The sequence below is a fragment of the Miniopterus schreibersii genome (assembly GCF_964146895.1).
Source record: "Miniopterus schreibersii genome assembly, chromosome: 9".
NCBI lineage: Eukaryota > Metazoa > Chordata > Mammalia > Chiroptera > Miniopteridae > Miniopterus > Miniopterus schreibersii.
In genome coordinates this window covers 3,140,821-3,167,063 of record NC_138118.1, presented here as the reverse complement: position 1 = coordinate 3,167,063, position 26,243 = coordinate 3,140,821, and the positions used below count along the sequence as shown (strand labels likewise).

The following is a 26,243-nucleotide window of genomic DNA, read 5'->3' as shown; positions in this document are numbered from 1 at the left end:
TTTAACCTTGGGCATTTTAAATATGATGTGTCTTGGTGTGGACCTCTTTGGGTTCCTCTTGCTGGGGACTCTCTGAGCTTTCTGGACTTGTAAGTCTATTTCTTTCACCAGGTAGGGGAAGTTTTCTGTAATTATATTTTCAAATAGGTTTTCAATTTCTTGCTCTCTTTCTTCTCCTTCTGGTACCCCCACAATGCAAATATTGGGCTGCTTTAAGTTGTCCCAGAGACTCCTTACACTAACTTCATATTTCTGGATTCTTTTTCCTTTTTGCTCTTCTGGTTGGGTGTTTTTTGTTTCTTCATGTTCCAAATTGCTGATTTGATTCTCAGCGTCCTCTGCTCTACTGTTGGTTCCCTGTAAATTATTCTTCCTTTCAGTTCGTGTAGCCTTCATTTCTGACTGGTTCTTTGTTATGTCATTGATGATCTCGCTAGTTTCCTTAATACTCTTACTAATATCCTTGAGCATCTTCATAACCATTGTTTTGAACTCCATATCTAGTAGCTTGCTTGGATCTATTTCATTTAGTTCCTCTTCTAGATATTTCTTCTGTTCTTTCCTTTGTGACATGTTTCTTTACCTCCACATTTTGGCTGCTTCCAGGTGTTTGTTTCTATGTATTAGGTAGAGCTGCTATGTCTCCTGGAATGGTAGAGTGGCTTTGTATAATAGGTGTCCTGTAGGATCCAGTGGGTCAGTCTCCCCAGTCACCTGAGCTGGGCCTTCTAGGTGCTCCCCTGTGTGGGCTGTGTGCACTGTTCTGTTGTAGTTGAGCCTTGGTTGCTATTGGCATCACTGGGAGGAATTGACTCCCAGGCAAATCAGCTGTGAGGACCAGCTGATTCAGCCAAAGAGCTGCTATTCTGGAGACACCCCTATGAAGAAGGATTTACTTCAGTGGAGCTTTGGTGTTCACTGAGTCCACTTCTTGAGTGTGTCACTCATGGATGTGGTAGGGTTGTAATCTGGTGTGGTTGAAGCTGACCACTGGGTGCACTATTTCTGGGGCCTCTTGGGAGGTGCAAAGTCAGCCTCTGCCTGTGCCTTGCCCAGGGCCACCCAGCATGAGCTACACAGCAATCCATAGATGGCTGCTACTTATACTGGACTTGGAGGTGTCCAGGAGAGGCCAAGCTATAAGCCAATGCAGGCTGCTGCTAGTGCCAAGCCTGGGGCCACTTATTGAGAGGTATGGAGCATGCTGAGGCCAGCTGTTGCTTGTTTGAGAGACTTTAGGAAAGTCTTAAACATGAGGCTAGAGAGGCCACTTGCATAGAAAAGCCACTGGAAGTAGCTTGGATGAGCTTGCAAGTAGGGAGGGGAGGGGTCTCCAGGAATCACCAGAGTGGGGCCCCTCCAGCTCTCACCCTGATTCCAGGCAAGTTAGTTCCTCCCCAAATGTCCCAGGTCCCTTTCAAGCTGCTTCCTGGCACTGGAGCTCAGGAGTGCATCTGAGTATGTCCGAGTGCCAGCCCTTTGAGAAAAACTGCCTGGGACTCCAGCAGTCTCCTAGTCACTCAGCCACAATCCCCACTAGTTTTTACAGCCCGAAGTTGTGGGGACTTCTCTTCCCAGCACCGGAACCCTGGGCTGGGGGGGGGCTGATGTGGGGCTAGGACCCCTCGTTCCTCAGGGAAACCTCCATCACCAAAATATCCCTCCCAGTTTTAAACCGAAGCACTTGGGTGTGGGACTGGCTGCATCTCCGCAATTCAACCCAGATTCCAACCTGGGTCTCTGCCCCTTCTACTGATCTCAATGCTTCTTCAGTTCCCTAGTTGTAGGGCTTTTGTTCAGCTATATTTCAGGAGGTTCTGAATGATGATTTTTCTGTATTTTAGTTGTAATTTTGATGTGGTTGTGGGAGGTAGCAGATACCGCAGTTACCATCTTGTCTCCTTTCATGCTTCTTTTAGATGGGACAAGAGTCTCAAGGTCTGAGCGGTTCTTACTCAATACTGTTCTTGCTAAATGTTAAAATATAGCACAGTGTTTTGCAGACAAATGTAAACAGGATGAGCTTGGCAGGAACCCAATCAGAGAAGTGTAGCCAGTTGCAAAGAAGAAATCAACATGCAATTTACCAAATAGTTTTTATAAACACTGGTTAAGCCTCCCTTTGGGGAGACAGAGCTTTGGATGTGAAGTCCATCTCTTTTACCTTTTTTAAAAATCCTCATCCAAGGATATGTTTTTTATTGATTTTAGAGAGAGAGGAAGGGAAAGAGAGAGAGAAACATCTATTGTTGCCTGCACCAGGGATCCAACCCACAACCTAGGTATGTGTCCTGACTGGAAATCAAACCTGTAACCTTTTAGTGCACAGAACAATGCTCAACCAATGGAGCTACCCAACCAGTGCTTTTTTTCATTCTTTTATTTCCTAGTTTTTCTTTGGACATTTTTAACTTCAGTGACTACATGGTTAATCTCAAGTAACTCTTGTCTTCCAACCATCCCCGTATATAGAGTGTTCTTTCCGCTGACTGATGCTACAGTCTTCATTTCTCTGAAGGTGCTGTTTGGATGTTCTGCTTCTCGTAATGCCTGTTTTTCTACTGGCTTATTTAGCCTCTACTCACCTCGGGTCATCCTTGGTTTTCTGTCCTTACAAATGAAGGAAGAGGCCGCCTGCATGATCAGGGGACTCCTCTCTACCCAGGCAGTCTGATTAGGGACTTTTGTCTGTCAGGCAGTGGCTCCCAACCCCAAAACATCCAAAAAGGGGAACTTTGCAGTTCACAGCTCTACCGGAAATCTCAGCTCTTTCCAGAGCGATTGCTCAATCCCTTTAGAGAAGGGCTCCTTGTGGCCTCAGGCCTGACTGCCCTGGGTTCTCTGCACACTGGATCCTTCCATGGGTCCTAGGATGTGATCATGAGCAAATCTAGTGGTGTCTCATTTTAAAGAAGTAAAATGACAACAGCAGGTAGGTTAAGTGATGAAGCCAGATAGGGTCTGGCTTTGAGAGGATAGAAAGGATCTACGAGACTTCTTTCTTCCATTTTTAAAAACTCTTTTAACGATCTAATTTAAACTATGCTTTTGATCCAGGAATATTTAAAATGAAAGAAGAGATATACAATGAAAAGTCTCCCTCTTCCCTCATCTCCCAGATGCTCAATTCCCCTCCCTTGAGACAGTCTATGTTGCTAGTTTTGGTGTTTTCTTTCAATACTATCTTATGCGTATATAAATAGATTTGCATATATTTACATATATACATGTATATGTTTGCATATATTGCAAAAAATATATGTAATGTTATGCCACACATATGTTTTTGTAACCCAAATTCACTCATAGGGAGGGGTAAATTAAGGGAATGGTGGAGGTTGTGTTGGTGCATATGTGATGTTTTATCCCAAATAAAAGCAACCAAGCAAGTATACCTGGGTTCACTCTCAGAAACAGCACCTCGCTCAGGATGCTTTGAGTGCAGCACCCCAGGATCTGGGCAACCAACTTAGATGCCAGTTACCATATTCTAGTCTCTCAGCCTATCAGTTAAAACTCAACTGCAAGTGGCTTAAGCCAATGGTGAGAAGTCATCTGACTTCAGTCACTGCTGAATTCAGAGCAATAATATCAGGAGCTGTTGTAGGTGGTGGGAACCGCACTGGGTCTTAGTCCAGTGGAGTCAGACCAGATTTGGGTTCAGCAACCTCGGTACTTGGTTCTGGCTAGGAAAGAATTCAGAGCCAAGACCCAAACTATAAAAGAACATTTATTTCATAATCAAAGAAGTAGAAAAGTAATTTCTAAAATAAATGAGCTTAGGAAACAAGTTATAGAGGAAAAGAAAGGGCCCTTGGAGCTTGGCAGTAAGGAAGCTAAAGCTAATGCTAATGCTAACGGGCCTGGCAGGGGAAGGGGGAAGGGAAAAAGAAAGCACAGGATGGGTTCTCAAGAGGGAGAGCGCTGGGTTCTCTGTCCTAACAGTTTTAAGGGTGGAGATCTTAGGGGAGGTCCCAGGGAAAGATCTCATTATAATATTCAATAGCTTTCCAGGTGTGTCCTTTCAGGGTTGTGGTCTCCACTGATTGATTGGTTGGCGCCAGGGTGGGGGCTATCATTCAATGCAGCTGTCCCTGAGGTCAGCCTTGGGAGGTTTTGTTGCTCTTCTGGGCGTGGAGCTGAAATACAACTGAGGCATAGACGTTGTATCTCGGGAGGAAAGGTCAGGGAGTCCAAACCACAAGACCAGAGATATTCTAGAGAAGTGGCCACCCTGGGGGCAAGATCCCACCCTACAATTGTCCATTGATAGGCATCTGGGGCTTTCCACCCAGATGACCTTCTCTACCTGGCCCATCGTCCTTGCTCTGCCTATGTCTGTCTAACTGCCTATCACGTGCCGCTCTAAAATAATTGCCATTGCCCAGGGAACTGATCTGCTGCTTGATCTAAGTTTGGATCACATGCTTTATTCCTGGAACTGAGAATAAAGCCCCACCATGAACATTATTGTTAGGGACAGAAATGTTAATCATGCTCTGTTAACCGTGATTGTTCTGTTCTGATTAGAGAAAGAGCATTCTAACCTGGCTGAGGTTTATAGGGCCCTAGGACATGGGAGTTAACCTTGCCTTATGCGAGAACTGCCTATCATCATGGAAAGATTGACAACCTTGTTGCCGGAGGTGCCCGCCCTTTGCAACCCCCAGCCCACATTACCTGTAACCTATAACCATTATACCCGTTATTCCTTTTGCCTACTTCCCCATGCCTGTAATTCGTTTTGCCAACATCCCCAATATAATCTTTGTTCTTCTACCCAATATAAGCAGCTGGCTTATGGGGAGGGGGGCAGTAGAGCAGATTTTCGTGGATGACCTGCTGCTGTCCCATACTGCTGGCATTATTGGAATAAATGCTCTTATAGGATTCAACCCTGTCTCTGCTTAATTGGCTCAAGTAGTGACAGGAAGCCCACACTCATTTGTTGTCTGGTCCCATTATCACCAGGCAATGAGGAAAAGGTGGATTCCCACATGGAGAAATCCAGGGGTGGTCCTAAAGGAGGGACCGGTTAGTATGAAATCCACACTAACACTGACCCATTGGTTCTCAAACAATATTTTCTCCACTCCAATGTGGTTTAATAAAAGCAAGTAAAATCTAAACAAACATTGAGTACACAAAAAACTTAAAATGTGTAATTTGTGGGGTTAAAGTATATCAAGATAGAACTCAAAATTGAGCCCTGGCCAGTGTTGCTCAGTGGTTAGAGCATCTGTCCGGGAACCGAAGGATCACAGGTTTTATTTCCATCACGGGCATGTACCTGGGATGTAGGTTCAATCTCTGCCCCCGGAATGTGTCTCTCTCACATTGATGTTTCTCTCTCTCTTTCCCCCTCCCTCCCTCCCTCCTTCCCTTCCACTCTTTCTAAAAAATCAATGGAAAAAATATCGAGTAAGGATTAACCAAAAAAAACACAAAAACTAAAATTCAAGATAAGAATATGTAACAAGCAGCATTCTAAAGACATTGTATTTTTCAGAGAGAGGATAAGGATTTTGATAACCTTTAGAATGTGTTTAGTTAAGCACAAATGTGGTTTTTTATAAATAAATAAATAAATAAATAAATAAATAAATAAATAAATAAATAAATAAGATCCCAGGGGAAAGCACTAAAAAAATAGAAATCCTTTTGCATTAGGAGTAAGGGGTGGGAGAAGGCTAGAGGAAGGAATTAAACTATTAAACTAAACCCAGAAATGCTAAAGAAATTTGTAGCAGCACCTAACGGTGAAACAGAGAACTATAATCTCTCTTCCTACTTCAGAAGTTGGTGGGCTTTTTCTAAAACCTAATTGCAAATTTTTTTGTGAGCACATCTTGGGACCTGTGGCTCCAGGGGCAAGAAAGAGTCAATGAATGTCCCCACTGCAGGAAAGCCTGCCCCTTCCTGCCATTTCAGAGTTCTCCCCTTTGGGTATATTTTTCCAGGAAGTTCTTCTAATTAATCCAGGCAGCTGCCAAGCAGAAAGCGGGGAAATTCCCAGGTGCCTCCCAGGTTGAGCAGTAGGAATAGACAGCACCCACATCACATCAGCCAGGGCCTCCAATGTCAGCTGATCTCCAAGGTGCCAAGAAAGCCCAGACACCCTTCCCTCCACTGCCTCCTGTAGCAAACCCCCCCAAGCTCTGACTGCAGGCTTTTTGTTTTGAATGTTTTTATTGATTTTAGAGAAAGAGGAAGGGTGAGGGAGAGAGAGAGAGAGAAACATTGATGGGCTGCCTCCTGCCTGCCACCTACTGGGGATCAAACCCAAAACCCCAGCATGTGCTCTGACCAGGAGTTGAACCTGCGACCGCTTTGGGTGCATGAGACAAAGGTCAACCAACTGAGTCACACCAGCTGGGCCGATGACTGCAGTTTTAAAAATGAACAGGACTTGCCCTCGCTGTTTTGGTTCAGTGGTTAGAACGTCAGCCCATGGACCGAAGGGTCCTGGGTTCGATTTCAGCCAAGGGCACATACCTCAGTAGCAGGCTCGGGCCGTGGTCAGGGTGAGAGAGGGAGGCAACCACTCGATGCATCTGTCTCTCTCTCTCTCCCACTCTCTCTGAAAAAGCAATGGAAAAAATATCTTCAGGTTAGGATTAAAAATTAATTAATTAATTAATTAATTAAAAATAAAAATGAACAGGACTAGGTCTTGAACACCAAAACTGAGACCATTTTAATGGCCAAGCTGCGGAGTCTGGAATCTGGTCCTGATGGTGAAGGACCCAATATCCAATGGAGTAGGGTGTTGACAAAACACAAGTCAGAGCAGTGGTCAGAAAAGAAAACCAGAACCATTTCCTGTTTATACTCTGAATTGTTTTAAATCCTTCAGTGAGTATATTACACACACATAGGTTTGGGGTCATTTGCCTGACCCCATGTCAGGGTCGTGACGTCATTTTCATCTGTATATACAGCTTTGCTGCGGAGACTGAGTTGTGCAAATAGACAACTCGCTGTTGGTTTTTCTAAGTAAACAAAGGCCAGGAGAAGAGGGGTGGGATGGCATCGGGTGTCTTACAAATAAGAAAAGATTCAGAAACTTGGAAGGACATTCACAGAGGGAGGGGGAGGAGGGCAGGGACCTAGAAAGTGGGGGAGGGGAGAGAGTCAAACATCTTCCTTCAGAGACTGAGAATGCAGAAGAAGTTGCCAGATTCCAAAGGTAAGAGACCACGTCACACAAAAAACAATCAAAAAAGAGGGCACGGGGAGACAAGCTGACATTTACTTACCAGAATGAAAAATGAAAAGAGTTTCTAACTGATCTGGCCGTAAAAGGGACTGGCTTGGAAAACTGAGGCACAAAAATTAAGAGCATTAATTCCTGATTTCCAAGGAAGGAAGTAAAGATGCCTTCTCTTTCCAGTATCTTCGGTTCTGCCCTGCTTGTCTTTTTGTTGTTGTTGATAATCCTCACCTGAGGATATTTTTTCCATTGATTTTTAGAGAGAGTGGAAGAGAGGAAGGAAGAGAGAGATAGAAACACCTCGATTGGTTGCCTCCCACACGCACCCTGACTGGACCCAGGATCGAGCCTGCAACCTAGGTATATGCCCTTGACCCAGAATCCAACTCGAGACCCTTCAGCGCACAGGCTGACGCTCTAACCGCTGATCTACACCACCAGCCAGGGCACCTGCTTGTCTTTCTTATCACTAAAACCCCTTCTTAAAACTCTAAGGTCATCAAGTTCAGAGAAAGAGTTAAAACGAAGAGATTAAGTTCAAGGGGCCTTCCTCCTGTATCTGGATGGTCCCTGGCCAGCCCCCTAGATGGGATGGTTTTCTAGGCCTGTGCTTCCCAAAATGTGTAGGGCAGCTGAGTCACCTGTGGATCTTGTGAAAATGCTGATTGGGATTCAGCAGGACTGGGGTGGGCAGACAGTCTGCATTGCCAGCAAGCTCCCCCCCATCCACTGTGTTTGCTTTTTCTGTAAAAGGCCTGGGGGCCCCTAGCCAATTTGGCTCAGTGGTTAGAGCGTCAGCCCTCAGACTGAAGGGTCCTGGGTTTTATTTCAGCCAAGGGCATGTATCTCAGTTGCAGGCTTGATCGTAAGCCCCTGTTGGGGTGCATGCAGGAAGCAACCAATCAATCTCTCTCTCTCTCTCTCTCTCTCTTCCCCCCCCCCCCGCCCCTCCACTCTCTCTGGAAAGCAATGGAAAAAATATCCTCAAGTGAGGATGAAAAATAAAAAAATAATAATAAAAGGCTTGGGTGTGTTACTGTAGTTAGCTAGATATTAATGAGAAAAAAGACAGCAAGGGAAGTCCGACACTGCCCGAAGGAACATGAAGCAAAAACCCTGGATGCTGGCCTTTGTCTTGCCCTTGCTGAAAACATGGTTGGGCTTTTTCCACGGTGGGTGGGGTCAGAGGGAGCAGGGACTCTGGAGAACCAGGAGGGGCGCTCCTTTGATTTTGCATCTCGCTTTAACCCAGCCACACCGCACTCTCCTGAAATGCTTTCTCCTTGGGATCCTGTGGGAGAGCCTGTTTTCCACCCACAGCAGTAGTAATTATTTCAGGCTCTCTCAGTACCACTCGGCTCTGCCCTGTAGGGTAGACAATGCGTAAACAAGTGGCTGTGGCTGTGTTTAATAAAACTTTATTTACAAAAACAGGTGGCAGATGGATTTGACCTTCAGGCTATAATCTGCCAACCCCTGTCCAGTACCCGTTTACTGCCCAATACTCGGAAGGTATTTCTGTGACCTCTTGTTACACAAGCTCATGCACAAATCTCTAAGGACTAGGCCAGTGGGGAGCCCTGGGCCCTCCACTAGCAAACCCAGCCCCCAGTGAGACCACGTCCAGCCCCTGTCTGCACAGCCTGTATTATACTCAGGTGAAGGTGGGTCTCTGGGCAAGGCTGCTTTAAGACCAGTTCTTCCCCTGTGGGTTGGCTAAGTAATGAAACCTGCTGCCCAGAGATTCCAAAATCACACTGGAGATGCAAGGCTTCTTGCTATGTTGGACTCAGAGGGGTGGGGGTGGAGGAGGGACCAGAATCACTGTCACATCTTAATTCTACACACCATACCTGCTCTCCTACCCTTCAGAAATGCTTACACTCTATATTTATATGTACATCTATGTGTAAAGAGAATGAAAAAAGTAAAAAGCAGACTGATCGTATCATTTGCAATGAAAGTGAAGGATGGTAATAGGTGTGTATGTGCAAAGAGAACCAACACTGATTACTGCCAGGGAGGGAGGGAGAGAGAGGAGAGAGAGAGAAGGAGGGAAGAAGGAAAGGAGGGAAGGAGGGAAAGAGGAGAGAGAAATGAAGGAAGAAAAAGAAAAGAGGGAAGAAAGAGAGAGGGAGGGAAGAAGGAAGGCGGGAGGAAGGGAGTTGGGGGAAATCTTGTTTCATGCTTCACATAGTTCTGTAACTCCCACAGGTCAAGGTCATAGACGCTCAAAGACAATCTCAGTGGTAAAAGCACTCTGAGTACATGAGAGTTATTTTCACCTTGCCTTGAATGTCACAGAAAGCAGCTTTGCCAGGTGGGATACAGAGCAGAACGTAATTCATTTTCGTCTTATTGGGACCTTGTTTGCATGTCCTAGATCAGCCCTCATGTCACTCCCCAAATATCCACACAGAAAAAGGCCTCTCCGGGCACACTGCGGGTTTAAACAAAGAGAGACCGGTGTCTTTTTTCTTTTAAAATATTTGTTGTGATTGTTTCTGTTTAATCAGCATTCACTGAATTGAGGACACACAGTGAGGATGGCGGGGAGAGGAGGAGGGGCTGGACAGTGGCCAAAGGAGAGGCAAGTGTGAGGGACAGGGCGATGAGGGGCCCTGGAAGAGAGCATTGTGGTCACCACAGGCCCTGGGCTACTCTGGAGGGACATGCAGGCGGGGGCTGGGGGGCGGAGGGGATCCAGGCGGGGTCTCTGGCCATTCACAGGACCATGGCAGGTGTGGTCTTCTCCTTGGATGGGGAGGGAGGCACTGAATTCTCCCCCAGCAGCTTCTTCTCAGACTCTTCCTCACCCTAAAACAGACGGGGTGGGGAATTAGCCCTGGGGGAGAAAAGGGTGGGGCAGAGGCAGCCCCACAGAACTTGGAATCAAGAAAAGGAAAGGGAAGAAGGAAAAGGTGGCAGAGGAAGGGGTGCTGGACAAAGATCTAAGACACAAAGGAAGGGAGGGGAGAAGTGACAGCAAAGGAGGGTGCGGAGAGGTGGGGGACCAGAGTTAACCCAGGTGACAATGATGGGTCCAATTCCCCAGACAGCCAAGGACAGAACCCAGCCCTGGGAAGAAGCTGAGGAAGGTGGAGCACAACTTCTGAGAAGCAGTGTTCCCCGCCCCATGAGCCCCCCTATTCCCAGGGCCTCACCAACCAGACCCACTCTGTCCCAGTGCCTCCCTGACAGCTCACCGTGGGCTGGGAGCTCTGGCCACACAAGCTTTGAAGACCCAGGCTGAGGGAAGCCAAGGATACAATGACCTGAAGGGCACAGACAGCCAGGAGCAGAATACGGATTCCTAGGAACAATTTCTGGAGATCAAGGAAGAAATAAGATAAGTGCCAGGCGTCCACTCCTCTGATTCTACTCTGACTACCACATCTTCCTCCCCCCACAAAGGAATCAGACTCTACCCAACTAACTACTTCCCACCAAAGCAGATCCCACCCCATCTGTGTGTGACCTTACCACCCGCTATGAAGAGGTGGGGTCTGTTTCTCCACCCCTTAGAATCTGGAAGGATCTGCAATCGCTCTGCCCAATAAAATACCATGGAAATGACACTATGCCAAGGATAGCCCTTAACAGCTTCCACTCCTGGAAGCTTCCACTCCTACCCCTTGGAGTGCTCACAGTGGGGTACTCTGAGTCAGAACCTAGTTGCCAGGCTATGAGAAGCCCAACCCATGTGGAAAAGCCATTGTAGGCTCTCTGCCTGCCAGGCCCAGCTGACCACGCAGCCAAGAGCCATCAATTGCCAGCCATGGGAGTGCACCAACTTGGATGTCCAGCCCAGACCAGCCATTGGATGACTTCATGCCCCAACTGACACAACTGCGGCTTCATGAGAAAACCCAAGTGAGGACCTGCCATCTGAGCCCACTCCACCAACAGACTGTGAGAGGTAATGATAAGCTATAGGTTTAAGCCACTACATTTGAGAGAGGTGTGTTATGCAGCAAAAGATAAACTGGAACACCCAGCCACCAGAAAAGACAGATGAGTGGTCTATGACATCCACTCTTAAGTGTCTCTGCTTTGCCCCTCATCTCCTTTGATTCAGGAAATCTTCATACCACGAGGGTCTGAGAATTGTCTTCAGCTTAAGTTAAAACTTGAGCCAAAGACGTAGGATGAGGTCCAATCCCAAAGAGCCTACATCTGTGCCCTCTAGTGCCCTGTTCCTTCTAAACAAATATTTGTGATGGGTCCCTGAAAAATGGGACTCCCCATTCTCACCCTCAGTAAGTGCATGGAGATTTTACACCTAGCCTTCTGCCACACTGAGTCAGTGTCTCTCTGCATCCATTGGTAATCCATGATTGTGGTGGCAGGGACTGGGAGGTCACACACGGAACTGAAGAGGTCATCGCTCTCCCAGATGATGCTGTTCACAGAGAAGACAACAGCAGCCACGCCCGTGGCAATGCCAGCCAAGGTAAGCAAACCTGACGCCCAGCCCTAAAAGAGAGAAGTTCTAGATGCAGACTCTGTTGTTGGCAGAGCCATGGGGTCCCGGCCTCAAACCTGTCTCCTCTTCCCCAGCTTCCTGGCCCAGGAAACCCTTCCTGCCCTCCAAGAAAGATCTCAGGATATTGGGACCCAAAGGGGAGAAGACAGAAAATGGGGCAGAAAACTTGAGACCTGGGAGGGGGCAGAGGAAAAGGTGGGGAAAACGGGTGCCCAACTCACTGAAAGCAAGCTCCGGTGCTTCTCATGGACAAGGGTTCCAACTCCTGCTGCAATAGCCTGGGAGAAGACACCACACAAGTCCTTCCAGTTACTCTTCTGGAATGATCTCCGACATCACCCTCTCCCAACAGTTCCCACAACTGCCAGTTTGAAACATGATCCAAAGGACAGGTCAAGAAGCCTAGCCTATGGACAGGATTCCATACAACTGCCCCACCCTTGCCTTAAAGAGGAAAAGGAAGAGTGGGAGGGTTTTGTTCACCCCCTAAGGCAGCTTCCTCTTGGCAAAGGGCATTTGGACTCCAGGTCATTGGTCTCTTCCCCAAAACTTTGGCCCAGACCCAAAGGAATTCTCTCCTGGCCCATAATCACTTGCCTCCCACTGAGCTCACAGCTTCTTCCTTACTCACCACAGATCCTGCCCAGAAGGCACAGCCTGAGCCACGCAGCTCGGTCCAGGGCCCGAAGTACAGAAGCACTCCAAAGGCACAGCTCACAGCCCCCAGTAATATCTGGGTCACCTGCAAGATAGGGTGAAAGATCAGACCCCTTCCCACAAGCCTACACACCCGGGAGCAGCCACTTAGCTCCTATCCAGGTGCCTTTCCTCTCCTTTTCCTCTGCCTTGACCTCTCTGCAGTTGTGAGTCTGGAAGATTCTGTTCCCTCAACATACATGAAGAGGCATGTCCTGGTTCTCCCTGATCCCTCTGACATGCCAGGCTTTTGTCCTTCATTACTCTTTCCTAAACACCACACTCTGTCATCCCACTGGATGCTTCTCCTTTGGGAATCCCATCACCCTGTCCAGGATGGGTGGCAAAGATCTCCTTCAAGAGAGGGATGGCTGGCATGGATCAGCGGTAAGAATGTCCACCTGCACACCACAAGTTTGATTCCCAGTCAAGGGCACCTACCGTACCTAGGTTGCAGGTCGGATCCCCAGGCCCGGTCGGGGTGCGTGTAGGAGGCAACCAATCGATGTGTGTCTCTGTCACATTGATGTTTCTCTCTTTCTCTCTCTCCCCTCTCCCCCCTCCCTCCCACTATCTCTAAAAAATCAATGAGGGGGAAAAGAAGGGAGTGTGGTTGGTTCACAGTCTACAGGGGTCAGCTCCTTCAGGTCCCCTCATCTTCCTCCAAAGGCACAAACACAGCCAACGGCTAAGCAAGGAGGTGGTAAGGAGCCATTTCCACCTACCAGGGAACTGCAGTGGGCAGTCTTTAATGCCCAGCTCCCCACCAGGCTGGCAGAGTCCTGTTAGACCTACATCATATCCTAATGTCTACCCCTGCTCAATCCTTGTCCCTCTCTTTTCCTTTCATAGGTGGTTAGATGCCAAAAAACTTTTTGCACACCTCACTCCAATTCATGTCTGCTTCCTGGAGAACCCAACTATCGCCGCATCTTGGACATCACCACCTGCACGCTCTTCCGGCATCTCAGAATCCTCCCATCCAAACCCCACACCCTACCCGCACTCCCGACACCTGCCTCTCCTGACTTCCAGGGCTCCGACACCCTGGTTACCCACACTGCAAGCCTCAGCATGTTCTTAGACTCCTCTCCTCCCAAACCCATTCACTCCCAAGTCGTGGGGGAATTCACAAAGGATCTGGACTCCTCTCTTTCCTTGTCATTTCTGCCATGACCACACAGGTGCAGACCCTCCATACCTCCTCCTTAGACAGCTCCTGGCTTGAGGCAGCCTGAAGCCTCCCAAGGACATCACCTGATCTACCTTTAATTCTAGGCACTTCTGTAGTTGCCTGATCGCTTCTGGTGGGTGCTGTGCACTTGTGGGTTATAAAACCTGTGGGGAGCCGGCTGGCTGCCCCTCATGAATAGTCTCCCTGGTAGGGTGTTGCCCTGGAGTCTCTCCAGGGGCTCGCCGACCCTAGCGTCGCCTTAGAGAGAAATCTCTGGCACGTTGACCCGCAGGGTGGGTCGGTTGAGCTAGCACCTCTACCCCCTGTAGCGTAGTTTAAAGATTTACCATTGCTTTCGGGAAATGGAAGCCTTGCATAAAGAGATTTATGGTTGCACCTGGAGACATCCAGTCTCGATAATCAGGTGCGGATATGCGGGAATTTGAATATGTAAAGGTCACTGCTTTGGGGCATTGTTTCACTGCTTGGGGTATTGTTTGGTTGCACTATAAAAGGCTTATAATCAATAAACTCGGGGCCTCAGCCTGACTCAGCTTAACTTAGCTCAGCCTTGGTTGTGGCCCTCCCGATCCCATCCTTTTGTCTTTTTCTTTCTTTTCTAATCCTCACCCCCTCAATCAGGTCCTCGTTCGCCTGCCGGCTGGCTCCGGCAAAAACCTAGGGGTTCTCCCTGGAGTTTCCCCAAAGCGCCTATCATGTGGCCTTACCTGTAGGCACTCTGCCCACAGGGGTTCAATTAAAAGGAATGGACAGCTTCCAGGGATCTTCTGCCCATCCCCACCTCTGGCTGGGACTGCCCCGCTGCTTTCCACCCAAATGTCCGTGCAGAAACTTCCAAACCTTCTTTTCCCAAACAAGATGGGACACAAAGAGTGAGTCCTCATGGGGACTCGACCCACTTTCCTTTCTGGCCCCCTACTGAAGGAGGAGCTTTGCTGTCCTCATCACCTGGCCCACCCGCCTCTCCAGCCCCCTCTTACCCCTCCTGCCAGCAGCCCCTGGCTTATCCTGGCTGTGGGAGGGCCAGTGCCCCGAGGGCCAGCGAAGAGCTCCTTCAGGGAGCCCCCAGCTTTCAGCAGTTGTGTCAAAACCGATTCCTGGTGGATGTGGATGTTGATGTGGGTGGGCTGGGACAGCGCAGAGGCCATGTCCGCCCCATTCACGGTCACCGTGTAGTGGGTCATCCTACCTGTTGGGGAGAAGACGTACAGAAACGAGGTCTGGGAACTGGGTGAGATAACTAGGGATACGTTGCATGAGGGAAAGGAGAGAAAACAGGCTCTTTGTCAAGATTCCAAGGGCCTTCCCAGTGCCAGGGTCAATGTCACAATGACCTTGATCTGGGCTGCAAACCCAAATCACCTCTAGAGTTCTTCACCATGTATGTTCCTGGGCATATCCCCAAAATGGTCTAACACATTGTGTCTAGGTCTTGGGTTGGACAAAGAAAGGAATCTGTATTATTTATTTCAGTGACTTAGCATGTACACCTGAGCCTTGAACAGCCTGGGTTTGAACTGCATGGGTCCACTTATACATGGATTTTTTTCAATTAACCCTGTAAATGCATTTTCTCTTCCTTATGATTTCCTTATGATAGTAGAATGCTTCTGTGTATGTTTTCTAAGTGGTTTTAGGCTTTCAGTTTTCACATTTAAATATTGATCCATCAGGAATATTCCTTGTCAATTGGAAGACAGGGGTTGGGGTTTTTTGTTGTTTTTTTTCACATGGTTAACTTCTGAAGGGTGTGTTCTGCCTGTGGAATATATCATCTTTCCCCCAATGCTTTACAATGCTCCCCTGAGAACACACTTTTGGTTTCTACCAGAGGCTGTGTTTCCCTGACTGAGGACACCTGTTGGCACTGGATTGGTTGCTGTGGCCTTTTGTTGACACAGTGATGGGCACCCAGTTGCCTCTGACCTGCCGTTGTAATGAACATTGCAGGGACAGTGAAAACACTTAGGCTTTCTCTCCATTTCCTCCCAGCCAAGGCCCCAGTTATGTAAACATGATATAGCATAGTCATAACAGATGCCATGTTAGCTGACTAATGTCTAACCCATTCTTGGCTGAGAGCCACTATAACACTGGCTCCTATAACACTGGCTCCGGACTTTCCAGGCTGCGGTTTGTCCCCTGGAGTGCGGTTTTGTCCCCCATGTACGCCCAGCTGGCTGCCACTGAGAAAAGTGCAGTTTGTTTCTCGTGTACGTTCAGTCCCACCACAGGTTGAAGTAAAGACATGTCTCATCCTCCTTCAGCTCCCCAGTTTTTCGTTGGACTGTCTGGATCCAGTGTGAACCCTACCTCCATTCCTGCCTTGATTGTTGGCATTATAAACATCTTTATATGCCTGTCCCTTTTTGAACCTGGACTCAAGTTTCTCTGGGGAGTGTCCCTAGAGTGGATTAGTGCAGCATGTTTATTTCCATTTTCTCTAGGTCCAGTCTGGATCAATTGCCCACCAATTCACATAGCTTCTAATTAGCATCAAGAAGTCCTTTTGGATGCTTGGGGGGACTTCCAGTTAAGATGGTGGCATAGGTAAATACTGCACTTGCCTCCTTCCACGACCACATCAAAATTACAACTAAACTACAGAACAACCATCATTCAGAACCACCTGAAGTCTAGCTGAATGTAAGTCCTATAACTAAGAATATACAGAAGAAGCCACATTGAGACTGGTAGGAGAGGCCGAGATGCAGAACAAGCTGGTCCTAAACCCACATGTGGCTGTTTAAAATTGAGAGAGATATCTTAGCTGTGGAAATCCCTGACATCAGGCCTCCCAGCCCAAGGTCAGATGCCAGGAAGAGAAGTCCCCATAACTTCTGGCCATAAAAACCATCCAGGATTGAGGCTGAGGGAGACAGAGGCTGCTGGAGTCCCAGGCAGTTCCTCTTAAAGGACCCACACACGGACTTACTCAGACTTACTCTCTCTGAGCCCTAGCACCAGAGCAGCAGCTCAAAAAGTGAGGGACATACAGGGAGGAACTGAATTATCTGTCTTCAGGGCAAGGGCTAAAGGGGCAGCTTTCTCCCAGACAGAAGTGCTGGCAGAGGCCATTGTTCCTTTTTTGAGACCCTCCACCTACCCACCCACAGAGCCAGCAGGTGGGCACCATATCTGAGTCTCCATCAATCTGGCTCACACTGTTCACCTCACCCTGATGATTCCCTGAGATCCTGCCCCACCCAACTTGAATGGCCTAGGTATACCCTGTATCCTTAATAAGCAACCCCAAGCCCAGCACTAGTGGTAGCCAGCTTAGGTTCATGTCTTGCCTCTCCCAGGCACCTCCAATCCCAGAAAAATCGGCAACCATCTGAAGATCACTTATAGGTAACTGACTGCTTTTCTCTTGCTGCTACTAAGAATCTCTCTTTGTCTTCAACCTTTGGCATTTTAATGATGATGTGTGTTGGTGTGGCCCTGGGCAGAGCAAACGCAGCCAATGAGCTTGCCTGCACCAGAGGCCCTCCCAAGAGGCCCCAGAACCAACAAACCTGGTGGCCAGCTTCAGAACACACCAGAGCACTATACAACCTCTTCCATAAATGACACACCAAAAGGGTGGATTTGTCAGGCACTGGAGCCTCACTAAAGCAAATCCTGCTCCATGAGGTCAGCCCCTGCACAACAGCTATAGTCATGGCCAGCCTTCATAGTCAATCAGCCTGAGGGTCAATCCCTCCCATTCACATCCCAACAGCAATCAAGGTTCAACTACAAAAGGAGGGCACACACAACCCACACAAGGGGTACTCCTGGAGCACCCAGCCCAAGCAACCAGAGAGACTACCCCACAGGGCCTCACAAGACACCTACTACATAAAGCCACTCTACCAACACTGGGAGACATAACAGCTCTACCTAATACATAGAAACAAACACAGGGAGGCAGCCAAAATGAGGAGACAAAGAAACATGTTCCAAAATGAAAGAATAAAACAAAACTTCAGAAAAATAACTAAACAAAATGAAGACAAGCAAGCTACCAGATACAGAGTTCAAAATACTGTTTATAAGGATGTTCAATGAACTTAGTAAGAACTTTAACAAAGAGATATGAAATATTAAAAAAGGGAAGATAAAACATTTTAAAAAAAGAATCAATCAGAAGTGAAAAATACAATAACTGTAATGAAGAATACATTAGAAATAGGGAATCAACAGTATATTAGATGAAGCAGAGGACCAAATCAGTGATTTGGAAGACAAGGTAGCAGAAAACACCCAATCAGAACAGAACAGCAAAAAGGAAAAATAATTTTTTAAGATGAGGATAGTTTAAGGGACCTATGGACATCAAGCGTAACAACATTCACATCACAGGGGTATCAGAAGGAGAAAAGAGAGAGCAAGGGAGTGAGAATATATTTGAATAAATAATGACAGAAAAATTCCCTAACTTAATGAAGGAAATAGACATACAAGTCCAGGAAGTGCAGAGAGTCCAGACAAGATGAACCCAAAGAGGCCCATACCAACACACATCATTAAAATGCCGAAGTTGAATGAAGACAAAGAGTGAATCTTAAAAGCAGCAAGAGAAAAGCAGTTAGTTACCTATAAGGGAGCTCCCATAAGACTGTTAGTTGATTTCTCAACAGAAACTTTGCAGGCAAGAAGGGATTGTTACAAAATATTCAGTGATAAAAAGCAAGGAACTATAACCAAGATTACTCTATAATCCAGTAAAGCTATCATTTAGAATTGAGAGATAAAGATCTTCCCAGACAAGAAAAAGCTTAAGGAGTTAATCACCACCAAACCAGTATTACAAGAAATCTTAAAGGAACTTCTTCAAGAAGAAGAAGAAAAAGATTAAAAATATGAATAATAAAATGGCAATAACTACATACCTATCAGTAATTACTTTAAATGTAAATGGATTAAAAATGGATAAAAAGACATAGGGTAGCTGAATGGATAAGAAAACAATATCCATACCTATGCTGCCTACAAGAGACCCACTTCAGATCGAAAGACACACGCAAACTAAAAGTAAAGAGGTGAAAAAAGATATTTCATGTAAATGGAAATTTTAAAAAGCTGGAGTAGCAATATTTATATTAAACAAAATAGACTTTAAAACAAAGGCTATAACAATAGACAAAGAGACCCAACAATTCCACTTCTGGATATTTACCCAAAGAAACCCAAAACACTAATTTGAAAAGACATATGCATTCCTTTGTTCATTGTGGTATTATTTATAATAGTCAAGATATGGAAGGAACATAAGTGTCCATGGATAGACAAATGGATAAAGAAGAGATAATACAATGAAATATTACTCAGCCATAAGAAGGAAATTTTGCCATCTACAACATGGATGAACCAGAGGCTACTATGAAGTAAGTCAGAGAAAGACAAATGCCATATTATGTCATGTATATGTGTCATCTAAAGAACAAAATAAATAAACAAAACAGAAACAAACTCATAAATACTGAGAACAGTTTTATGATTGCCAGATGGGAAAGGTATAGGGGAAATGAGTGAAAAACTGGAAGGGATTAAGATATGCAAACTGCCAGCTATAACAACAGTCACAGGGATGTAAAGTACATCATAATGAATAGAGTCAATAATATTGTAGTAACTACGTATGGTGTCAGATGTAAACTAGACCTATTGGGGTGATCACTTCATAAGTTATATAAATGCCTAATCATTATGTTGTAAAACCTGAAACTAATATAATATTATATGTCAATTGTAGTTGAAAAACAAAAAAGTTATATTAAAAAATAAAATAAAATGCTCCCTAAGCAAAAATGAAATTGCCTTAGGAATTCAGGTGTATTCTAATCTTGATATTTTACCCATTGGTGTGTCTGATGAGTCATACACTATGACCAAAATTTTAATTTATACGATAGAGCTTAGTATTTAGATGAGCTATTTCATGACACCCCTCCCACACACACACCATGTTACTTTTTTCTCCACAGCCATTTTTCCTAGATTACTTCTCCATATGCACGTTAGAATCAACTTGCCTAGTTCCAAAAGAAATCCTCTGTGGGTGATTCTAGAGCACATCCTACTTAAGTATCACTGTTTTGATCATAATGTTATGCGTAACAGTTCTAACAACAGCAGCAGTGACAGTGATCCTAGAGTCTTCCCATTTATATTCTATGTGCCTTTGAGAGCAGGCCCCTTCTCACCCACCTGGCCTCCTTTAAAGTATAAGGCACAGGTGGTTGACAATTCTGCAGACGTACAAGGTGGTTCCAACTTTATCAAAGACACATGCAAAGAAGTCCAGCCCTGATTCCAACATTGTCCCCAGGAGCCCAGGCATTAGCATCATGTCACAGCCCTGAATATGCCTGGGGCTCCCTCTGAGCCCTCTGGGTACCCCACCCCACTCTATCCCCCTGCTCTTCCTTAGAATCAGACCAGCCCCATGAAGATTCCCCATCCACACCACCCTGACTCCAGGCTGTGGCTCTTCCCTTCTGGAGCTGGGGGGAGAGGACCAGGATGCCCTGGAGTTGGGGACAGAGGACCAGGATCCCCTGGAGTTGGGGACAGAAGACCAAGATCCCCACCACAACCTGGGCTTCACTCTGGGCTTTACTCTGGAGGGATCTCTCACCACCAAACTGCCTGAGCCTCAGCTACCGCACCCAGAATAAAGGCTTGAGGCATTCGCGAGGGAGAGGGAAGGCCAGGCTGCCTTGGCACAGGCCCCCCTGCCTCTCCAGTCAAAGGTAACAAGGAATGGGGGGAGAATGGCATTCTGTGAGACAGGATGGGGGCTTTAGGGACTCGCCTGGGGGACTTAGAGAGAGACGGAGATCCTGCAGTGAGGGGCCACCTGGGTTGTGAGGGCCCTGCTCACCTGTTGTCCCCTGGGAGTCGGCACCCCACAGAGCAGGGCTGGTTGCTGCAGACACGGAGCTGAGGACCTGCTTTTGAGCGGGAGGGAGAAGAGCTGAAGGAAGGGGGAGAGAGGGTAAGCTCTGACCTTCAGCATCACAACTTCCCAGAAAACAGCTAATGAATATGTGACTCATCAGAGGGGCCCTTCTCGGGGGGTTCTGTCTTGAGCAATAATCGGGCTAGCTGGAGAAGGTAGAGCACCCACACGGACACACACAGAGACACACACTCACACCTATGCAGACAACACACACACTGGCACTGGGACGAACACACTCACATACAGGCAAAGTCTTGTTCAGCAGGCCCCTGCCCAGGGGCTGGGGAAAGGACAGCCCATGGAGTTTCCCAGGGCTACTCAGTGCCGCGGTCCCCTAGGTCACCCATCTGGCTCCTGGTGATCCGCCAGCCGCTGGAAGACCCCAGAGGGGCCCCTCTGTCCCAGCTGGTCTCCGGGAAGCTGGTGGCTAAAGCCCAACCAGCCCTGCTTCCTCCGCCTGCCTGGTCTCAGCACTCAGCTCCTCCAGGCCTCCCTGCTCCACTAGCCTCCGACCCCTGGGGAGTGCAGGTGAGGCAGTCCCCAGCCCCGGCCCTTTCCCCCTTCTCCCTGCTCACAGGACCCCTCCCCAGGGGGACCTCCATCTCTCCTCACCCACCCCCAACAGGCCTCTGCAGCCTCGCCCCTCCGAACTTGCTGGGAGGGAGGAAGAGAGGGACCAACCACTACATAGAGCAGGTGACTCCAAGAAGGCGGCAAGAGTGGGGCCAGGTGCACCCCTGTTTGATGCCAAGTCAGCCCACCTTCACCCACGATGCAGTTCTTCACGGGGGCTGAGCGGCCACAGGTGGAGAGTGAGGCGCTGAGGGGCTCAGCAGTGGCCGGGGCGCAGCTGCAGTGGTAGAAGCTCAGCAGGCAGCAGGGACGGGGGATCTGTCGGGCAGCCCTGGAGAAGAGCCGGGCATGGGCTGCGATGGCCCCAAGGGAGCAGAAGGTGGAGAGGTGGGGGTGCAGGCACTACTTGGTCCAGCCCCTGAGGCTGGGAAGAAAAATAGGGGGACAGAGCAGGTCCGAGGTGAAAGGGGCGGTTCCAGGGGCTCAGCAAAGTCAGGCTGCCCTGACCAACCCTCCTCACCCCTGGATAGGGAGCCAGGGATGCTGTTCTGTCACCAGGGGTCCCCGCCAGTCCCCAACTCCAGTGGAATCTGTGAAAACCTGCCGACTTTGCCCGCTCAGCGGTTGAGCATCAACCTATGAACCAGGAGGTCACTGGTTCGGTTTGATTCCCTCTCAGGGCACATGCAGGGGTTTCGGGCTCCCCAGTTGACTCTCTCATCATTGATGTTTCTGTCTCTCTCTCTCCCTCTCCTTTCCTGAACTCTCTGAAATCAATAAAAACTTAACAAATTTTTAATAAAAACTTGCCGATTTTTCCTCCAGGCAATGTCCATGGGCATGGGGATGGCAGACGGAGGTGAGGTGGCCCCTGGGGCCCCCAAGCCCACCCACATTGAGGTGCACGTCCACCAGGAGCCTGTGCTGAACCTGAGCTTCCTGCTGCGCTCTTCTGCCCCCGATGCCGCCCCCCACACCCCGGGCAGCAGACGGGTGCTGGTGGCCTCCTGGGTGAGCAGAGTTGCTGGTGGGGCACATGGGGTCCCTACAGCAGAAAAGGGAAGCCACCTTCTCTTGCCAAACTCACTTTGGGCCAGCCTCAATCTGCATAGGACACTGAGTCCATTTTATCTAATGCCTGGAAACCCGGTTCCCCTGGGCCCCGTTTCTGGCTTCCTTCCTCACTCACTGCCCGTCTCAGTGAAAGCTGTAGGTAGGATATACTGTGGGCTACAGAAGTGACCACGAAAGTCCCAGCCGGTGGAACCCTGAGTCCAGGCTCTCCCCTGGGCCAGACGCAGCGTGGCTGCCTCCCTTCCCCTCTCCTCCCTTCTCCCTCCCCCTACCTCTCTTTTTCTCCCTCTCCCCTTCTTCTTTATGGGGTTCTCACAATCAATGCCTGGAGCAGCAGGGCCCTAACGCTCCCCTGGGACTTGGGGGCCAGGTTCTCAGGCTCTTAGTCTTTCAGGTGGTGCAGATCGTGCTGGGGCTGCTGAGCGGGTTACTAGGAGGATTGGGCTGCATCACATTCTACAATAACTGGTTTCTCACGAGGGTGTGTGCCGCTGGCATCTGGACAGGAGTTGTGGTGAGTGGGGCCAGAGGATGGTGGGCGGGCTAGTGGACGTGTCAGAAGGGACTGCCCGTCACTATCAACACTATCCCCGTCAATGTGGTACTGTGGAATGTTACCCACGGAAAAGACCCCAAGTCCCCCAGGCAGTTCCCTGTTTTCACAGATGAGAAAAGAGCTGAGGGGAGTAGTGATATAAATCAGCTCTTCTGGCTTCTTGCCCAGGCATCTCCCACCAAGCCAGCCACCTCTCCTCACTTTCAACAGCAAATATCAACTAAGGATCTAGGCCCCGGCTCATCTCCAGACCCTTGGCTTGCATAGAGATGGGGCAGATAGAGCGCCCTGGAGAGTGTAGACTCCCCACGGAAGGGGCACCTCCTGGTCCTTTCGCACTGCCCTCTGCAGGTCCTTGGGTGTCACTGAAGGTCAACTGTTCATGTCAGCAGGCCGTGGGGATGCGATCTGTAGTAGCAGCTGGGTGGGCAGGTCATGGCAGGATTGAGGGCCTTTGGCAAACTCACACACACTCACAGAATAAAGCGAAACATCGCTATTGAAAGCGCGGCCAAAGTCGTCATCTGCCCACTGGGATGGACCAGACTTCCTGTCCTGTGAGCCCTGGAGCAGAGCTATGCGGGCACAGGCACCTCCCTGAGGCAGCCCGGACTCATCTTGAACTGAGCACTTCTCCAACAGCCCAGGTCTTCTACCTGAGCTCTCAGGAAGCACCTGGTGTGGCTTAAAGAGGAAGGCTTTGGAGAAGGGAGAGAGGGCTCACACCTGGCTTGACCACGAGTGCTTTTCTTTTTTTTTTTTCTTTTTTAAATATCTTTATTGATTTCAGAGAGGGGAAAGGAGAGAGAGAGAGAGAGATGGAAACATCAATGATGCGAGAGTCATTGATCGGCTGCCTCCTGCACGCCCCCAACTGGGGATTGAGCCTGCAACCCGGGCACGTGCCCTGACCAGGAATCGAACCCCGATCGCCTGGATCTTAGGTCGACGCTCAGCCGCTGAGTCACGCCTGGCCGGGCAACCATGAATGCTTTTTGATGTCACTAAAACAGAGGGTCCTTTGGCCGGAGGAGTCTGGTCAAGGCCTCCACACCTTCGCCGCTGACTTCCCACTCACAACAAGCTTAGCTCAAAACTCCCAGTCCACCTATTCTGGGGCAGGGCCGGCTCTACCTGTGAGAGGTACAGAGGGGAAGAAAAGCAGGCTGCTGGAAGGGCTTACGTGTCCTGTGCCAACCTGCCGCCTCTCCTGTCTCTCCCCAGGCTGTGCTGGCTGGAGTCGTTGTCTTCATTTATGAGAAAAGGGGTGGCACCTGCTGGGTGAGTTCGGGGAACTGCAGACACTGGAGGCCACCCCAAGCCTCCCTCCCCATTGCACACCCTTCCCCTGGGCTGGTCTCCAAGGGAGACTGAATCACAAGGTCTCTCTGTCTCCACCCCAGGCCCTGCTGAGGACCCTGCTAGCCCTGGCAGCTTTCGCCACAGCCATTGCCGCCGTCTCCACTGGGGCATATTATTTCCAGGGAGTATTCTATGAGTTCATGGGTGAACTCTGTGATAGCACCCCCTCCTGGAGGCCCCCCCGGCCCACCAGCACTCCCGAGGAAGCCAGCAGGCTGCACCGGTGCCTGTCCTACCTGCACATGGCCACAGTAAGTGGGCAAGGGAGGGGATCAGCGCAGACAGTGCGCAACACAAAGACTGTCCATCCAGAACAGTGTCACCTAGCCCTGGCCGGTGTTGCTCAGTGGTTAGAGTGACGGCCTGCAGGGTGCATGCAGAAGGCAACCAGTCAATGTGTCTCTCTCGCATGGGAGTCTCTCTCTCTCCCCCCCTCCATCCCTCCATTCTACTCTCTCTAAAAACCAATGGGGGGGGGAAATATCCTTAGGTAAGGATTAATTAAAAAACAACAACAGTGTCACCTGTTCTGCACCAAGCCTGACTGCTGTCACCACAGATGGTGGCATTGAACAAACAGAAACAGTTCCTGTGCTTGTGGGTGTCACAGCCTGGTAGGAAACACAAACACTGAAATAACAATAAGTGAATCAGCATTGCCAGTGTGTGCAGTGCTGGCGCAAAGGCAAAAGTTAGGGGCGGCTGGAAAACCAAATCATAGCCCAGGCCTGAGGATGCTGTAGCCCAAGGAGAGGGGCCTCTGGGTGCACTTCTTTTTTTCTTTTTTAAAAATATGTCTTTATTGATTTCAGAGAGAGGAAAGGAGAGGGAGAGAGAGATAGAAACATCAATGATGAGAGACTCACTGATCAGCTGCCTCCTGCACGCCCCCTACTGGGGATCGAGCCCACAACCCTGGCATGTGCTCTGACCGGGAATCGAACCCCAATCTCCTGGACAATAGGTTGCTGCTCAACTGCTGAAACATGCCAGCCAGGCCTGGGTGCCCGTCTTGCACACAGCGCTCCTTCCTCAGCCCCCTCCAGCAGCTACAGACTTGAGGATGACAGGGAGGCTGGGACGGGGCACACACAGCAATGGTCACTCTGGCGCCTGCAGCTTTGCTCCTCTGTCCCCAGGCCCTGTCCCTGGGCCTTCAGGCCATGCTGTTGAGTATCTGGGTTCTGCTGCTTCTAACATCTCTGGCCCCCCTGTTTCTGTACTGCTGGAGAAGACGCCAACCCAAGGAGGTGAGTCCCCAACATATGTGTCTAAGTGTCTGGGGCAGCAGGCTATGGGGCTAGGAGATAGGGATGGAGAGTGGATGGCTGGGCAGGAGAAGAGGCCCCATGACAGTGAGTTCCAAGGGACATTGCGCCTGTCTTTCTACCCCAGTGGTCAGTCAGCCCAGAGAGCTCCCTGTTCCCAGGCCAAAGAAAGACCCCAGGAATCAGGGAAGTCTGTATCCACGGTGGGGCCTTGGAGCTCTTTGCATTACATACCGTGAGGAGGATGCTGGACCTGGTTGGCTCCAGACCTAAGCTGCCTTAGAGGAGAGAATCTGTGCTTCCCCTCCCTCGCTGGGCTGGCTCACCTCCTCCCCCTCCTCCCTCAGGAAAAAGACCAAAAGCCACTGCTGGGAGTGAGTCCAATCTAGCCCTGCCTCTCCTGAGTACTCACGCCTGGAGCTCCCCTTCTGCACCGGTTGTCTCTGCATCTGACTCCTGGAAGAAGAGCCAGCCAAGGGACATGAGACCCTCCAGTGGCCTCCGCTGTCCTCCCCCACAGCCCCGGCCAAGACCATGGCCCCGATCCACCAACCATCACAGCACCTCTTGCCCATGTAACTGCACACCTTCACCACCCTGCCCCGCTTCATGTCCCCTCTTGAGCAGTGACGATAATAAACTCCTATGTTGTTGCTCCCAGCTTCTTGCTTAGTTATTCCAAGGATTTGCCCTTTGGCTACAGAAGCAGTAGAGAAAGAGCCAAAGGCAAACCCGCTCTGAACCTCCTCTCGGCGTCTAGAGTTGCTGGCCCACTGTATTTTTAATAAAATTCATCCATGTACTGTTGACAAGAAACACCTCTAAAACAAGGATACAGGAAGACTGAGACTAAGAGGATGGAAAATAC

The 26,243-nt window shown here is 49.0% G+C and overlaps 2 protein-coding genes across 2 annotated transcripts; one reads left to right on the top strand and one right to left on the bottom strand.

Annotated features, from left to right (window-relative positions):
• Positions 1-9,695: 9,695 nt before the first annotated feature.
• On the bottom strand, positions 9,696-20,575 carry TMEM176B (transmembrane protein 176B). Its single transcript, XM_081148120.1, has 7 exons — positions 20,462-20,575; positions 14,571-14,779; positions 12,331-12,441; positions 11,921-11,977; positions 11,468-11,689; positions 10,420-10,539; positions 9,696-10,030 (listed from the first exon to the last, which is right to left on the bottom strand). The coding sequence occupies exons 2-7, from the start codon at positions 14,772-14,774 to the stop codon at positions 9,938-9,940; spliced, it is 807 nt and encodes a 268-aa protein (XP_081004246.1). The 5' UTR covers positions 14,775-14,779; positions 20,462-20,575; the 3' UTR covers positions 9,696-9,937.
• Positions 20,122-26,035, top strand: TMEM176A (transmembrane protein 176A). Its single transcript, XM_081148119.1, has 8 exons — positions 20,122-20,330; positions 20,881-21,070; positions 21,941-22,126; positions 22,584-22,703; positions 23,970-24,026; positions 24,149-24,358; positions 25,247-25,357; positions 25,723-26,035. Exons 3-8 carry the CDS (start codon positions 21,944-21,946, stop codon positions 25,762-25,764), a joined length of 723 nt encoding a protein of 240 aa, XP_081004245.1. The 5' UTR covers positions 20,122-20,330; positions 20,881-21,070; positions 21,941-21,943; the 3' UTR covers positions 25,765-26,035.
• The last annotated feature ends 208 nt before the right edge of the window (positions 26,036-26,243 follow it).

Bases quoted from the DNA above. Each gene is read 5' to 3' on its own strand.
- TMEM176B (XM_081148120.1), bottom strand. From the start codon at position 14,774: ATGACCCACTACACGGTGACCGTGAATGGGGCGGACATGGCCTCTGCG. The intron at 12,442-14,570 runs GTAAGAGGGGGC...CCTATCTTGCAG, and splicing joins AGGGGCTGCTGGCAGGAGGG to GTGACCCAGATATTACTGGG. The intron at 10,031-10,419 runs GTGAGCTGTCAG...CGTCTGTTTTAG, and splicing joins GCCAGAGCTCCCAGCCCACG to GGTGAGGAAGAGTCTGAGAA.
- TMEM176A (XM_081148119.1), top strand. From the start codon at position 21,944: ATGTCCATGGGCATGGGGATGGCAGACGGAGGTGAGGTGGCCCCTGGG. The intron at 22,127-22,583 runs GTGAGCAGAGTT...TTAGTCTTTCAG, and splicing joins GGGTGCTGGTGGCCTCCTGG to GTGGTGCAGATCGTGCTGGG. The intron at 24,027-24,148 runs GTGAGTTCGGGG...TCTCCACCCCAG, and splicing joins AAAGGGGTGGCACCTGCTGG to GCCCTGCTGAGGACCCTGCT.